The sequence below is a fragment of the Staurois parvus genome, unplaced genomic scaffold (assembly GCF_062004578.1).
Source record: "Staurois parvus isolate SC_StPar_1 unplaced genomic scaffold, SC_StPar_1.0 ptg000470l, whole genome shotgun sequence".
Taxonomy (NCBI): domain Eukaryota; kingdom Metazoa; phylum Chordata; class Amphibia; order Anura; family Ranidae; genus Staurois; species Staurois parvus.
In genome coordinates this window covers 1,127,678-1,145,000 of record NW_028318266.1, presented here as the reverse complement: position 1 = coordinate 1,145,000, position 17,323 = coordinate 1,127,678, and the positions used below count along the sequence as shown (strand labels likewise).

General features: G+C 41.4%; 1 protein-coding gene across 2 annotated transcripts in view; it reads right to left on the bottom strand.

The window, feature by feature from the left end:
• Nucleotides 1–17,323, bottom strand: part of PLD2 (phospholipase D2) — a 120,514-nt gene that overhangs the window by 58,189 nt on the left and 45,002 nt on the right. For both annotated transcript variants that reach the window (XM_089689345.1, XM_089689346.1), the window contains exons 3-6: nucleotides 9,408–9,538; nucleotides 6,741–6,892; nucleotides 6,496–6,595; nucleotides 3,158–3,223 (exon numbers count right to left, since the gene is read on the bottom strand). In XM_089689345.1, coding sequence (XP_089545471.1) covers nucleotides 3,158–3,223; nucleotides 6,496–6,595; nucleotides 6,741–6,892; nucleotides 9,408–9,538 — 449 coding nt within the window. The remainder of the gene's footprint in view (nucleotides 1–3,157; nucleotides 3,224–6,495; nucleotides 6,596–6,740; nucleotides 6,893–9,407; nucleotides 9,539–17,323) is intronic.

The following is a 17,323-nucleotide window of genomic DNA, read 5'->3' as shown; positions in this document are numbered from 1 at the left end:
GGAGCTGTCCATTATGCTGGAAAATAATCGGCAATTATTTCCTCTTTACTATAGACAAGTGAATAGTGAATCTCCATTTGGTCACTAGGCCAGTTAATGGTCACTTTAATAATGGTCCCACCAGCTTCACCTACTCAACCTTTGTTTGCCTTCTGTTCTATGCAGCCACTGGGAGCCAAGAGAGATGCCCAATACTTCTTGGTATGGAGGAGCATGTGACTCACTCGCCTTCTTCCACATGTAGCAAGTGGGGTTGTCACCAGGACAGGAATGGAGGAGAAACCTTCCAATAGGGGTGCTAGTCCTGGTGACCTTCACCTCCTGCTTTGGTTATGGGACAGGAAGTAAAGGGAAATCTCCCCAAGAGGATGGAAAAATCTAACTTTCCCTTACTCCGAAAAACAAACAAAAAAAGTTTTATATATTTAGTTCTACTTTAATAAAAAGAACTGGTTTCCACAGTATTATCAATGTAGCACCCTCCTAGTGTAGGTAGCTATCCTAATTTATCTTTGATGGTTTGGTCTGGTCTGTTCAGGGTCCCATAGGCTGGGAGATTGATTGCTTCCCCTTGGCTCTAAAAGAAGCTTCCAGAGCTTTGAGTCAAGAGGAAGCAACCACCCTAATAGAATCTTCTGGAGCTTAGAGCCAAGGGGGAGCAACCACTCTTATAGAAGCTTCCAGAGCTTAGAGCCAATGGGAAGCAACCACCCTTATAGAAGCATCCAGAGCTTAGAGCCAAGGGGAAGCAACCGCCCTAATAGAAGCTTCCAGAGCTTAGAGCCAAGGGGAAGCAATCATTCTAATACAAGCTTCCAGAGCTTAGAGCCAAGGGGAAGCAACCTCCCTAATAGAAGCTTCCAGAGCTTAGAGCCAAGGGAAAGCAGCCGTTCTTATAGAAGCTTCAAGAGCTTAGAGCCAAGGGGAAGCAACCACCTTAATAGAAGCTTCCAGAGCTTAGAGCCAAGGGGAAGCAACTGCCCTAATAGAAGTTTGCAGAGCTTAGAGCCAAGGGGAAGCAATCATCCTAATAGAAGCTTCCAGAGCTTAAGGCCAAGGGGAAGCAACCGCCCTAATAGAAGCTTCTAGATCTTAGAGCCAAGGGGAAGTAACCTCCCTAACAGAAGCTTCCAGAGCTTAGAGCCAAGAGGAAGCAACCGCCCTAATAGAAGCTTCCAGAGCTTAGAGCCCAGGGGAAGCAACCTCCCTAATAGAAGCTTCCAGAGCTTAGAGCCAAGGGGAAGCAACCGCCCTAATAGAAGCTTCCAGAGCTTAGAGCCAAGGGGAAGCAACCTCCCTAATAGAAGCTTCCAGAGCCTAGAGCCAAGGGGAAGCAACCTCCCTAATAGAAGCTTCCAGAGCTTAGAGACAAGGGGAAGCAACTGCCCTAATAGAAGCTTCCAGAGCTTAGAGCCAAGGGGAAGCAACCTCCCTAATAGAAGCTTCCAGAGCCTAGAGCCAAGGGGAAGCAACCTCCTTATTGAAGCTTCAAGAGCTTACAGCCAAGGGGAAGCAACTGCCCTAACAGAAGCTTCCAGAGCTTAGAGCCAAGGGGAAGCAACCACCCTAACAGAAGCTTCCAGAGGTTAGAGCCAAGGGGAAGCAACTACCCTAACAGAAGCTTCCAGAGGTTAGAGCCAAGGGGAAGCAACCACCCAAACAGAAGCTTCCAGAGGTTAGAGCCAAGGGAAAGCAACCACCCTAATAGAAGCTTCCAGAGCTTAGAGCCAAGGGGAAGCAACTGCCCTAATAGAAGGTTCCAGAGCTTAAAGTAAATGGGAAGCAACCGCCCTTATAGAAGCTTCCAGAGCTTAGAGCCAAGGGGAAGCAACCATCGTTATAGAAGCTTCCAGAGCTTAGAGCCAAGGGGAAGCAACCATCCTTATAGAAGCTTCCGGAGCTTAGAGTCAAGGGGAAGCAACTGCCTTTATAGAAGCTTCCAATGCTTAAAGCATTGGACTGTTGCTTGGGTGCTTGGGTGGTTGTTGGCCTCTGTTATGTTTGAGGGGAAACCAGGTATAATCAGCACCCCCTGCGGGCACAGCACTACATCAAAAACTACAAATTTGTATTAAAATCTAAAATACCCCTGAAACCAAACCATTCTAGAAAAAGAATATAGAAAAAATAATCCTATATAAATCACCGCTGCTGAATTTTAAACTTCTGAGCAACATTGGCCCACACACATACATGGCAATTCTAACTGCTGGGATATTGCAATCCTAACTCCAGGTTAAGTGTTAATACTGAGTGCTATCAGATGTATTTTCTCCTTCAACAGTCTCTGCGATTTATTGCAAAAATGTTCATCCAAGCGGGCTCTTGACTTCGTCCACAAATACAGGCTGTGCTCCGAAGTTTCAAGCTAATCCAACAAGATCAGCTATTAACTCCCGAACAGTCACACCGTGTTCACTTAGATAGCATCCCCATAACTTACAGTGCACCGTGGAACCGCCTCTAAATTTGACACAGGCTTCCCCAAGATGGGGCCTGGAGCCCATAACAGAGGACAAATTAGTCTTGTGTTAGGCTTCCCCAAGTGCCAGCGGTAGATCAGCAGTCACATGACTATTTTGCTTACAGTGAAGAAAATGATTTAGCAATTACAAGAACACTATCATTTCCTGAGCATTTAACTCAAAAGAGGAATTGCCGAGATAAACACCAACCCAGTATCACCCCTGGGCCTCCACCTGACCCCCTACTACAAACCTGTTACTTTGCCAAAATTAAGTGAAAGGTTGATCGTATGTTAGGCACAATAAGCATCCAGTACCCACCTATCCTATACTCCCCATCAACCTCAGCCCAGAAAAATACCTGCTACCTCCAGATATAGGGGAAGACATGACACTCCTCATTGCATAGTCAGCCATTGATGCCTGAGTACCTAAATGCATTGGGAAACATACTTCCAGAAATGTTGATCTCCCCACTAAGCTTTGGGATTCCTTCCACCAACCTCCAGGTTACTAATGGACACAGTAGTGATATGGAGGTCATCAAAAGGAACCAGTGATGGCAGTGGGGGGCCAGGGAGATCAACACTACCAGGGCTGGATGTAACTTTGAATACATATCCATACCTGGAATTCTTCTTTAAAAATAAAGTATCAGAGTGGGAGTTTTAGTATCAGTGAATGAGACTCACCATAGCATGATAGTTCCGGTAGAAGGATTTTGCCAAAAGTACGTTGAGGTATTCCGCCAGGTACTTCTACAAAACACAATTATGGACCAGGTAAAATAACAAGTAAACTCAGGGCCAAATCACTGGAAAGAGAAAAATCAACAAACAGGCCATTCTTGTGCTTACCCCAGTAGGCCTAATACTAGATCACTGCAGGTAGAGTAGAGTACCCAAAAAAAGGCAGAAATCATATTTGGAGCACTAAGCAGAAACCCACTGCAATTGGACAATGATCTAAGGTCCATTTATCAGCCAATGAAGGTGTCAGTCAGCTAAACTCAATACTAGATCAATGCAGGTAGGGTGGAGTACCCATGGAAAGCAAAATATCTTACCCAGGGTACTGGCTGACCAGAGACCCACCACAATTGGACAATGATCTAATGTCCATGTATCAACCAATGAAGGTGTTAGTCAGCTACGCCCAATACTAGATCAATGCAGGTAGGGTGGAGTACCCATGAAAAGCAAATCCCTTACCCAGAGCACTGAGCGGAGACCCACTTCAACTAGGCAGTGATCTAATGCCAATGTACCAGTCCATAAAGGTAGCAGTTAGCTAGGCCTAAAGTCAGCAACAGATGGTGTGAATCTTGACTGGTTCAGCAGTGACTGGCCGATATCCAAATCATTTGCTGTATGACTTGGGCACAACCAGCCTGTTGGATTTTTCATGCGATTATTGCCAGCAGCTGTAGCTGCTAGCAATAATCAATGTATATCCTGGCAGGTATGGATCAATGCCTACTCCGCCACCAGTAGAACACAATAGCTCCACGGAATTAATTCCCCCAACAACACTGTGTTGATGAAGGAAATTGAGTGATTTTCTTTCCTGCAACCCATGATCACAGGAAAGAAAATCACATCCATTGTCTAAGGCCACCCTAATACTAGAATATTGCAGGTAGAGTACAGTAACTGTGGAAAGGAGATCTCTGACCTGGAGCTCTGGGCAAAGAACCGTTGCTTCTGGGCAATGATCACACATCAATGTAAAGCACATGAAGGTATCAGTCAGCTAAACCGAATACTGCATCATTGCAGGTAGGGCAGAGAGTACATATGGAAGGCAGATGTCTTTCCCAGAGCATATCCGGAGAGCGGTGATGTCACTCCTGTATAATGTATCTTATATCTGGAGAGGGGTGATGTCACTCTGTATAATGTATCTTATATGTGGAGAGCGGTGATGTCACTCCTATATAATATATCTTATATCTGGAGAGCGGTGATGTCACCCTGTATAATATATCTTATATCTGGAGAGCGGTGATGTCACCCTGTATAATATATCTTATATCTGGAGAGCGGTGATGTCACCCTGTATAATATATCTTATATCTGGAGAGCGGTGATGTCACCCTGTATAATATATCTTATATCTGGAGAGCGGTGATGTCACCCTGTATAATGTATCTTATATCTGGAGGGCGGTGATGTCACCCTGTATAATGTATCTTATATCTGGAGAGCGGTGATGTCACTCCTGTATAATATAACTTATATCCGGAGAGCGGTGATGTCACACCTGTATAATGTATCTTATATCTGGAGGGCGGTGATGTCACACCTGTATAATGTATCTTATATCTGGAGAGCGGTGATGTCACTACTGTATAATATATCTTATATCTGGAGAGCGGTGATGTCACTCTGTATAATATATCTTATATCTGGAGAGGGGTGATGTCACTCTCATATAATGTATCTTATATCCGGAGAGCGGTGATGTCACTCCTGTATAATGTACCTTATATCTGGAGAGCGGTGATGTCACCCTGTATAATGTATCTTATATCTGGAGGGAGGTGATGTCACCCTGTATAATGTATCTTATATCCGGAGAGCGGTGATGTCACTCCTGTATAATATAACTTATATCCGGAGAGCGGTGATGTCACACCTGTATAATGTATCTTATATCTGGAGGGCGGTGATGTCACACCTGTATAATGTATCTTATATCTGGAGAGCGGTGATGTCACTACTGTATAATATATCTTATATCTGGAGAGCGGTGATGTCACTCTGTATAATATATCTTATATCTGGAGAGGGGTGATGTCACTCTCATATAATGTATCTTATATCCGGAGAGCAGTGATGTCACTCCTGTATAATGTACCTTATATCTGGAGGGCGGTGATGTCACTCCTGTATAATATATCTTATATCTGGAGGGCAGTGATGTCACCCTGTATAATATATCTTATATCTGGAGGGCGGTGATGTCACTCCTGTATAATGTATCTTATATCTGGAGGGCGGTGATGTCACTCCTGTATAATGTATCTTATATCTGGAGAGCGGTGATGTCACTCCTGTATAATGTAGCTTATATCTGGAGGGCGGTGATGTCACTCTTGTATAATATATCTTATATCTGGAGGGTGGTGATGTCACTCTGTATAATATATCTTATAACTGGAGGGCGGTGATGTCACTCTTGTATAATATATCTTATATCTGGAGGGTGGTGATGTCACTCTGTATAATATATCTTCTATCTGGAGGGCGGTGATGTCACCCTGTATAATGTATCTTATATCTGGAGAGCGGTGATGTCACCCTGTATAATGTATCTTATATCTGGAGAGCGGTGATGTCACCCTGTATAATGTATCTTATATCTGGAGGGCGGTGATGTCACCCTGTATAATGTATCTTATATCTGGAGAGGGGTGATGTCACTCCTGTATAATGTATCTTATATCTGGAGAGCGGTGATGTCACTCCTGTATAATGTATCTTATATCTAGAGAGCGGTGATGTCACTCCTGTATAATGTATCTTATATCTGGAGAGCGGTGATGTCCCTCCTGTATAATGTATCTTATATCTGGAGAGGGGTGATGTCACTCCTGTATAATGTATCTTATATCTGGAGAGCGGTGATGTCACTCCTGTATAATGTATCTTATATCTGGAGAGGGGTGATGTCACTCCTGTATAATGTATCTTATACCAGATATAAGGTACGTACATTACACAGGAGTGACATCACCGCTCTCCAGATATAAGGTACGTCTATTATACAGGATTTTTTTTTCCCTGATTTTCTGTATTACTATGTGACGTGTGGTATAACAATTATATGAGCTTTTCATGCAACAACATGTCATGTGATGATGGCTCACCCAGACTGACAGACAAGCCGCCATCCCATTACATGCAGTGCCTGTGTATATCATCATATGTGGGAACTTTGCTCACTTTATCCATCCCATCATTACAGGATTACAGATCTCCTAGAACCTGGAGATGGATTTAGAAGATTACCTTCCAGGAAAACAAACCTGTTTGCTCGACGTTCTCCTGGAGGACTCGCCAGAAGCGTGCGGCAGTGAGGGCATCTCCTCGGAGGTCGTTTCAGCACGCGAGCGCGCCACGGTGAATCTGGGGAATGAACGGCAAACTGAATATAATGCCATACGCTAAACATCTTTATACAACACAAAGACCTCACTGTTGGGAATCCTATCTGCTGTGAGAACGGAACCTTCCAAAAAAGAAGACTTTCCATAACCGGCCAGAGTCTTACCGCGACAGAGGGTTGAGGGGCAGGAGGGAGACAAAGATCTTGTGTCTGAGCAGATCCCGGTGAAGTTCCTGGAAATGCCGGAATTTCTTCTTTATGGCCCATTGGAAAGGGCCGTGTGTCAGGTGTACAGAATATAAAGTGCTGTCACGGATCTGAGAAAGAGAAGGAAAGGAGGTAATGCAATGTAAATACATTCCGTGCACCCCACCCTGCAGGAGGACGACACACTCACAAGGGTTATGCAGGCCATAGACGGTTCGAAAACCGGACATTTAACAAAAAAAAAAACGAAAAATTGGTCATTCAATAGGCCGACGTTACCACCAACGGTAAAAAAAAATCGTCTACGGCCGGCATTTAATTACTTCTGTCCCTTGCAGAGAGCTCTGCTATTATATTTGACATGAAAAAGTATTGCAGTTGCAACAATGTATCTATTTGTATCCATTTCAGATACAGATGTTTTTATTCAGATACAAATAGATACATTGTTGCAACTGCAATACTTTTTCATGTCAAATATAATAGCGGTCTGGAATTCTTCTTTTTCTTCTTCTTGCAGGTCATGGCTCATGCGCACATTTTTTATCGGTAAAACGATCGGCTGATTTGCTCATCATTGCCAGGAAAATCGGCCGATTTTTTTCCAACTTTACTGATAAAAAAAATGTGCCAAAACCCCAAAAAACGGTTGACCAGTAACCCACTAACGGTGCGAAAATCGGCCTATTTTTTTTTTTCAGCCGAAAATGGCCGGCTTTAGTTACTAAAACTGGAGAGTGCATAACCCAATGAGTTCTGCATAGAAACCAGTCAGCTTCCAGGTTATTTTTTTTTTGTTCAAAGCTTAACCACTTCCAGTCCGGACACTTTCCCCCCTTCCAGTCCAGACACTTTCCCCCCCTTCCAGTCCGGACACTTTCCCCCCCTTCCAGTCCGGACACTTTCCCCCCCTTCCAGTCCGGACACTTTCCCCCCTTCCAGTCCGGACACTTTCCCCCCCTTCCAGTCCGGACACTTTCCCCCCCTTCCAGTCCGGACACTTTCACCCCCTTCCAGTCCGGACACTTTCCCCCCCTTCCAGTCCGGACACTTTCCCCCCCCCCCTTCCAGTCCGGACACTTTCCCCCCCCCCTTCCAGTCCGGACACTTTCCCCCCCCCTTCCAGTCCGGACACTTTCCCCCCCCCCGTTCCAGTCCGGACACTTTCCCCCCCCGTTCCAGTCTGGACACTTTCCCCCCCCTTCCAGTCCGGACACTTTCCCCCCCTTCCAGTCCGGACACTTTCCCCCCCTTCCAGTCCGGACACTTTCCCCCCCTTCCAGTCCGGACACTTTCCCCCCCTTCCAGTCCGGACACTTTCACCCCCTTCCAGTCCGGACACTTCCCCCCCCTTCCAGTCCGGACACTTTCCCCCCCCTTCCAGTCCGGACACTTTCACCCCCCTTCCAGACCGGACACTTTCCCCCCCTTCCAGTCTGGACACTTTCACCCCCTTCCAGTCCGGACACTTTCACCCCCTTCCAGTCCGGACACTTTCCCCCCCCTTCCAGACCGGACACTTTCCCCCCTTCCTGTCCGGACACTTTCACCCCCTTCCAGTCCGGACACTTTCCCCCCCCTTCCAGACCGGACACTTTCCCCCCCTTCCTGTCCAGGCCAATTTTCAGCTTTCAGCGCTGTCACACTTTGAATGACAATTGTGCGGTCATGCAACACTGTACCCATATGAATTTTTTAGCATTTTTTTGAGACAGATAAAGCTTTACTTTGGTGGTATTTATTCACCACTGGGATTATTTATTTTTTTTTTTTTGCTATATAAATGAAAATGTCCAAAAATTTTGAAAAAAAAGTTTTTTTCTTATAAAATTTTGCAAATAAATAATATTTCATCATAAATCATGGCCAAAATGTATTCAGTTATCTTTTGAGTATAAAAAAAATAAATAACCCAAAAGTAGTTTATAACCAAAAGTAATTTTCTAAAAATTTTTTTTTTTACTTTTTTTTTTTTTTGTTTTAGATTGTTTTTTTTTTCTACATACTGTCACCCTAGCAGTACAGTGTCACCATGGTGACAATGTACTACTAGTGGGGGGTGATGAAGATTTTTTTTTTTTGTACGCGGATTGCTTTTAGAATCTTTATGGGTATAAAAGCAATAATTTCTCCTTCTCTCTGGCTGCATTCTTGCAGCCATTGTGAGAAATACTGTGTGAGCTGTGATTGGTCAGAGCTTGTCACATGGTACAAGGCTGTTGTGAATAGCCTTGTACCATGTGACCTTTGTGATCATTCACAGATTTCACACGTAGTAAGCAATGATGTCAGAAGTGACATTGGCCAATCAGTGATCACATGATCGGTACCTCACACAGAGATCCTGTACAATGATTGGTGTTCCACTGTGTCCGGAGAACACAGCGGTCACCGGATCGCGGTGCTGTGTGCTCCCAGGGAGCGCGCACATTCCAAAATGGCGGGCGCCAATTATGAACGGCAACCGCCCCTGCACTGCCACCATCTGGCCGTTTAAATACAGCGGCCGGACGGGAGGTGATTAATGAAGCAAGAAGTTAGAAGCCGATTGGCTCCCATGCAGAGCTGCACCAGATTTTGCACTCTCCATTTTTAGTAAATCAACCCCTTTGTCAATGTTTTTACCTTTGTTCCGGTGGTATATCGCTCCGTCTTTGATATGTGCGCTGTCACCGGAACTCCTTTCAGGAACACAGAGCCTTGATGTTTCAATGGTTTCAGGTCAAATATGGCAAGAAACGGGCTATCTGATGAGCCTGAAAAACAGGCAGAAATATATGTGTATTCACTTGAAGACCCGGATTTTCTGACTTTTTTTTGTTATACATGTCACAATCAGTATTTTTTGCTAGAAAATTTCTTAGAACCCTCAAACATTTTTTTTTTTTTGTTTTAAAGCAGAGGCCCTGCAGAGCACAGGTGTCAAATACAAGGCCCACAGGCCGTATCCGGCCCTCCAGGTCATTTCATGTGGCCCTTGCACCTCTCCTGCAGGTACCCCCTTGTCCCTGCCCCCATCTTGTCTCAGCAGTCGGAAGCAGAGAGGAGAATAGAACTCCTCTGCCAAATCCTGCACCTCACAATGCAGCTGCAGCACCCCCTCATCTCTGCCTCCCCTGGTCTCAGCATTCAGTAGACTCTGGTAACTGACTCCACCCTACCTCTGGTCCTCCTCCAGACCCTGCACTTTATTACTGTTTTGTCTCATGTTCTGTCCCCCTTGCTATTGTACAGCGCTGAGCAAACCCTTTGGTGCTATATAAATACTGTATAATTATAATAATAATGTCTAGCTCTGCCCCCAAAGGGGGTGTACAGTGATGTTAGAGAGGGTGTGGGATTCTTGACATCTGATATAATGGGAGGTGGGGTGCTCTGGACATCTAGTCTTACAGATACAACTGGCCCTTTGAGGGCAACCCTCATATTTCTTCTGTACTGAACTGTATCATTGCTGTATTATCTCCCTTTATATTGTAAAGCGCTGAGCAAACTGTTGGTGCTATATAAATCCTGTATAATAATAATAATATATAAATCCTGTATAATAATAATAATATATAAATCCTGTATAATAATAATATATAAATCCTGTATAATAATAATAATATATAAATCCTGTATAATAATAATAATATATAAATCCTGTATTATAATAATATATAAATCCTGTATAATAATAATAATAATATATAAATCCTGTATAATAATAATAATATATAAATCCTGTATAATAATAATAATATATAAATCCTGTATTATAATAATATATAAATCCTGTATAATAATAATAATATATAAATCCTGTATAATAATAATATATAAATCCTGTATAATAATAATAATATATAAATCCTGTATAATAATAATAATATATAAATCCTGTATAATAATAATAATATATAAATCCTGTATAATAATAATAATATATAAATCCTGTATAATAATAATATATAAATCCTGTATAATAATAATAATAATATATAAATCCTGTATAATAATAATAATAATAATAATATATAAATCCTGTATAATAATAATATATAAATCCTGTATAATAATAATAATATATAAATCCTGTATAATAATAATAATATATAAATCCTGTATAATAGAAATAATATATAAATCCTGTATAATAATAATATATATATAAATCCTGTATAATAATAATAATATATAAATCCTGTATAATAATATTATATAAATCCTGTATAATAATAATATATAAATCCTGTATAATAATAATAATAATAATAATATATGAATCCTGTATAATAATAATAATAATAATAATATATAAATCCTGTATAATAATAATAATAATATATAAATCCTGTATAATAATAATAATATATAAATCCTGTATAATAATAATAATAATAATAATATATAAATCCTGTATAATAATAATATATAAATCCTGTATAATAATAATAATAATAATATATAAATCCTGTATAATAATAATAATAATAATAATATATAAATCCTGTATAATAATAATAATAATAATAATAATATATAAATCCTGTAGAATAATAATAATATATAAAACCTGTATAATAATAATAATAATAATAATATATAAATCCTGTATAATAATAATAATGCTGATACGGCCCATGATGAAATTAAGTTTCACACCCCTGCCCTACAGAATAAATTGGTGGGTGTTGCAATTTATCATGTCACACGGTATGTGCACAGTAGTTTTTCAAATGTAATTTTTTTGGGGGGAAAAAAATAAATTTTTTTAATTTTAATGCAAAACACAATACATAATCCAATTTTTTTGTAAAATATAAAAGAGGATGTTATGCAGAGAAAATAAAATACCAAAACACGTGTTTAGTGGCGTTTTGCCACTTTTTTTTCGCGTTTGTGTTTTTTAGCAGTTTTTTTTACCTCCCCTAAACAAAATCTTTTTGAGTCAAAAAAACATCCAAAAAGGCCAGTTTGCCACGATTTACCACTTTTTTTAGCGTTAGAGCGTTTTTACAGCTAAAAAATGCACTACTCCCAGGTTTCTTTTCCAGCTAAAAAACATTGATTCCAGTCTATGTATAAACACATAGGATAACATGCTGGGGGGGGTTTACTGGCTGTAAAAAAAAATGTCAAAAGCCAAAAACAACCGCTGTAAAAACGTCCCGTGTGCATGAGGACTGATACCACATGTGTAGGACGATCGTCGTTTTCATGCAAGCAGAACCAATGCAAACATTCACTTTTGTATGTAGGCGCAGGGGCCTTCAGGCAATAGGGGTAGTCATTTTTTTTATTATTTATGTCTATACTGTCGCTTTAAAAAAAAAAAAAAAAAAAAAAAAAATTTGATGACCTTTATTACTCTCACAGGGAACGTAAACATCCCTTGTGACAGCAATAGTCAGTGACAGGTACTTTTATGGAGAGATCTGACGTCTTTATGACTCCCAGATCCCTCCTCTGCCCTTAAAAGCATTTCACCACACCAAGATCGGTGTGATCAAATGGATTTTATTTTTCAAAATGGCGCCGTGTACATCCGGGGAAACCAGAAGTGATGTATTCTCATCACTTCCAGTTTTCTATATCACAGAGGTGAGCAGAGCGGTTCCCGTCTTTGTTCGCTTCTATAATCAGCCGGAGGAAGCGCCAGAACAGCCTGAAAGAGTAGAGGAAGGCGGTGGGGTGGACCTTCCCCACCTGCTGCTTGTAAAAGTGATCTAGCAGCTAGTTAGCCATTAGGATTGCTTTTACAAGAGGGTCGACCATTGGTTTAAAAAAAAATGGTACTGGGATAATGCCTGCGGCTTGAAGAGTAACTACTTAAAGTCCGGCTACATACAGGTACATCACTCATCCACAAGTAGATGTAGAACTATTGGGCAGCATAGTGGCCAAGTGGTTAGCACCTGCTCCTGGAAGCACTAGGGTCGTTGGTTTGAATCCCAACCATGGCACTACCTGCCTGGAGTTTGCATGTTCTCCCTGTGGCAACAAAGTACTCCGGTTTCCTCCCACAATCCAAAAGACATGCTGGTAGGTTAACTGGCTCCTTAGATTGTATGCTCCTTGAGGGTTAGGGACTGATGTCAATGTACAATATATATGTGTACAGAGCTACGTAAATTGACAGAGCTATATAAGTACCTGTAATGAAAACAGAGAACAGGAAATATGGGCCAGGTGTGAAGTTCCACCACTGGGACCCATGCTCTAACATTTTATGGTATTTGTTCTTTCACTTAGAAGTCTCTGGTGGAGCAGGAAGATGTGACTGTTGTGTTTAGTGATGCAAATACACACTTCAATTATTCCTACGCGAAAAGAAATGAATAATTTATCAATCTCTAGTCATCAACCCATTCCATTGATATGCCACGCACGGGGAAGTGGATTTCAATTAATAGTTAAGATATGATCATAGGACAACTTTGAGAGAGATGGCCTCAAATTCTCATCATCACACACTTTTATATGAAGCAGAATGTATAGCCGATTCCATGACTGTGAGCTAGGCCCTCAAACAGCACAGCAACCCAAACCATAACATTTCCACCACCATACTTCACAGTTGGGTAATCCATAAAACCTATTTCTTCTTTTTGAGACATTCCTTGGTTCATTTGCTAGTGTGATTTGGATCATTGGAAGACAAATATTCAGTTCATCTTCAATATTTTGATATGATTCTTTGATATGATTTAGACCAGGAGTGTCAAACTGGCGGCCCTCCAGCTGCTGCGAAACTACAAATCCCATCATGCTTCTGCCTTTGGCAGTCATGCTTGTAACTGTCAATCTTGCAATGCCTCATGGAACTTGTAGTTTGGCAACAGCTGGAGGGCCGCCAGTTTGACACCCGTGATTTAGACTGTATGGTTGACTCAATGACTGCCATCTGTCCAGGCTGTGAAAGAGCAAAGCCACCCCAAACCATAACATTTTATCCACCAAGCTTCACATTTGGTATGAGGTTCTTCTCCTAAATGCTTTCTTCGGTTTGTGTCAAACATGTCTACTGTTAACAAAAAGTAAACCTTTGATTGAACAGTCTTCAGCACATTGTTCCAGAAGGTCTGGTCTTTGCAGATATGTTTGTTCTACTATCCTTTTTATGGACAGCAAAGTAGTTTTCCTGGCACATCTCCCATGAAAGTTAAAGTGGTGCAATTGCTTTCCGACATTTGTAGGAGTTATCTGCAGACAAAATTTTGGGGTTCCAGGAGACTTCTTTTAGCTTCAGATGGTCAGCTCTTAGGCTTAATTTGTTGGGTTGGTAAGTTTACACTTATCAGGCCCATAGGCATCCAGAATCTCTGTTCTGAGGACCTTAGAGAGCTCTTGTGACCTTGGCATCAGGGATGACCCAAGGCAGAGGCACCTACTTCGAGCACCGTGCTAAGAGAGGTGAAATTGGGGTAGGAGCCCCTCCTACCTTTGCACTGCTGGCCATCTCTTGCATTGATAGCTTCTATAGTCTAAGTTACTGTCTGCTGTAAAAGCTCACAGACCATATCTCTACATATCCAGCCCAGAATAGTTGAAGCCATGCCGCTAAAGGTATGAAGAGGAGAAGAGAGTGTGCTGCATCACGCATGGTTGACCAATCTGGCAGGATTGAGTCAAAAGGTAAAAAGAATCTGAAAATCCATCACTGTGGGAGATATCCTCTTGTTTCCTGTGGCTACACAACAGGAAATCTCAACAGGATACAAATGGCACAACAAAAAACACATTCATTTTACCCTCTCCCTACCCTATCCAAAATGCTTACCTTTTGTCTTTTAGATAGACTTTAATTCCTTGGGCAGAACTTTTTTTTTTTTTTGTGTGCACTTTTTTAAAAAGCAAATTTGAGGCCTGAAGATTAGTCACAATCCCCAAACATCATATTGTTTCTGATAGCAGAGACCCTTAGGCAGGGGTGGACTGACAACTCATGGGGCCCCCAGGCAATAGGGGATCATGGGGCCCCTGTGTCCTTGCCCAAACTCAAAAAAGCCTATGAAAAAGGTACCAGGGGCATCTCATGGGGCCCCCTACTGACTCCGGGCCCTCGGGCAGTGCCAGAGTTTCCAAATGGTCAGTGCGCCCCTGATCCGGCCAGCCAGTATGAGCTGACTGAGTTCCAAGCCTTGTCATCAGTAGCGAGGAGTGGGTTTGTTGGACAGAGAGGAACCTCCTTGCCTCTGGATTGTATTCAATATGTTGATTACGGAGGTAGGGTTTGTGTAACAGCTGGTGTGGAGCCAGGGAAAGTGGGACTAGTGCCGGCCATAGCCAGGTCGAAAATTGTCCCACTTTTAAAAAAAAAATCGGCCGATTTTTGCACCATTAGTGGGTTAATTGGTCGGCCGCTTTTCGGGGGTTTTTGCACCTTTTTTTTTATCAGGCATGTTGGAAAATTTGCGGCCGAATTTGATGATCGGCTGATTTTCCCGAGAGGAGGAGGAAGAAGAGGAAGAAGAAGAATTTCAGTCCGCTATTATATTTTATATGAAAAAGTCTTTCGGTTGCAACAAACGTATCCATTTGTATCCGAACAAAAATATCTGTATCCAAAATGGATACAAATGGATACATTGTTGCAACCGCAATACTTTTTCATATAAAATATAATAGCGGACTGGAATTCTTCTTCTTCTTCTTCTTCTTCTTCTTCTTCTTAGGTATTGCTCCCCTGTATGCTCCCCTGTCTCTGCAAGAGACAGAAGTAATTATGGGGTTAAATGCCGGCCATAGACGGGACAAAAATTGGCTGATTTTTTTACCGTTGGTGGTAACGTCGGCCGATCAAACAACCGATTTTTCGTTTTTTTTGTTTTTTTTTAAACGCCCGATTTTCGACCCGTCTATGGCCTGCTTAGAACTGGCTGCCCTGCTGCTTACTGAACACCGGAGGTTGTGCACAAGGGTCAATCAGAAATAGACATGTGCAATTTGTTTTGTTCCGAATCGAAATTTGGATGAATTTTTCATTATTCAGAGATTTAGATGTATCCTAATTTGTGAATTACAACAGAAACGAATTTAAACAAATCCGAAATAATGAAATTTCATCCGAAATTTGATTTGAAAACAAAAGAATAGAATAGAAAAAAAAGCAACAGAATTGAATAAAATAGAAAGAATATAATTATCTTCCAAAATTCGAAATTTCGAAAAGAATAATAGAATAGAGAAAATAAAAGAATAGAAAAAAAAACCCACAATAGAATGGGATAAGAAAAACAGAAAGAATACATTAATCGTCTTCCGAAATTCAAATACCGATTTGATGCTTTTCAATTCAAATTTAATTTAATTCAACCGAATTCGGAAAATTCTAATCAAATTCGAAAACAAAACAAAAATTCTGAAAATGAATTAAACAAATTTAATGATTTAACTAAATGAAATTTTTTAAAGTAACGAATCGAAACAAAACAAATGTTTTCTTTCTGCACTTCTGCAATCAGAAAACAGCTTCTAATTTTCTCAATTATTGCAAAGTATCTTCTGATTAGACAAGGTGGAGATTGTGATGTCACTGCCCCACCTCTCGTCCTTGTCCAATCACAGAATACTTTGCATTCAATAGGATATGCAACATGTTCTCTGTATGGTGCTCATGCCGAGCAAGCTACCCCAGTTGGAGCCGACAGATAAGATGGGTCATCTGTTCTTTGCCTCGGCCTTCTCAAGAACCTCAGCCCCTCAGACACACCAAGATGAAATGTACAAACATACAATATCACAAAGAATCACCAAAAGTAATACTTGGTACCCAATAGTAGTGCTACGTCAAAGAAAATGGGTACCAAACCAGGTAGCAAAGGCAAACTTGATATATTGTCACCCAATATATTTGGTAACTAGGCAAGCATGAAATGCATTAACAATGGTAAAAACATAATTTAGCATACAAAGTGATTAATGGTAAGGACTGGGCATAAAGAGGACATTCAACATCCAGATCAACATTAACAGTAGCAAGGCCACCTCAAGTGCAGCAGTGAGCAGTAGTAAAGTTTAATCTACCGAGTGCTGGAACTATACTGCCAGAGCGCATTTATGGCGGCGATGCAAGTCCTAGACCTGATGGGTATGCACTGTCCAAAAGAAAATGAGGTTGGTAACAAGGGAGAACAAAGCGGACTTGCTGAATAATTATTATGGGAGGGCAGTCCTTTGAAATGTTGATCTGTCGGCTATTGTTGGGGCCGTTTATGAACATTGGTGCACTTAACAACATACAGTTACAGCATAGTCTTGTCACAGGTGCAAGGTAGATGTGGTTTGGATGCAGTAAAGGTTTACTATAAAATGGTATAGGGTTGGTATAGGTGCAGTCTAGGTTTGGAATAAGTGTGGTATAGAGTGCAGTATGAGTGAAATATGGATTGGATACACTTGGTGTCCTGCTCTCAGTGGCTCAGTTCCTGCTAGTGGTATTAGCAATTGGCAAATACACCTCTGACCAGTCCCCGGAATGCTGCGGTGACCTCTCACTGTGGAAGTGGGGGCCCCTTGGTCTCTCCCCGAAAGCCTCTGGTGATCAGTGTTAGGAA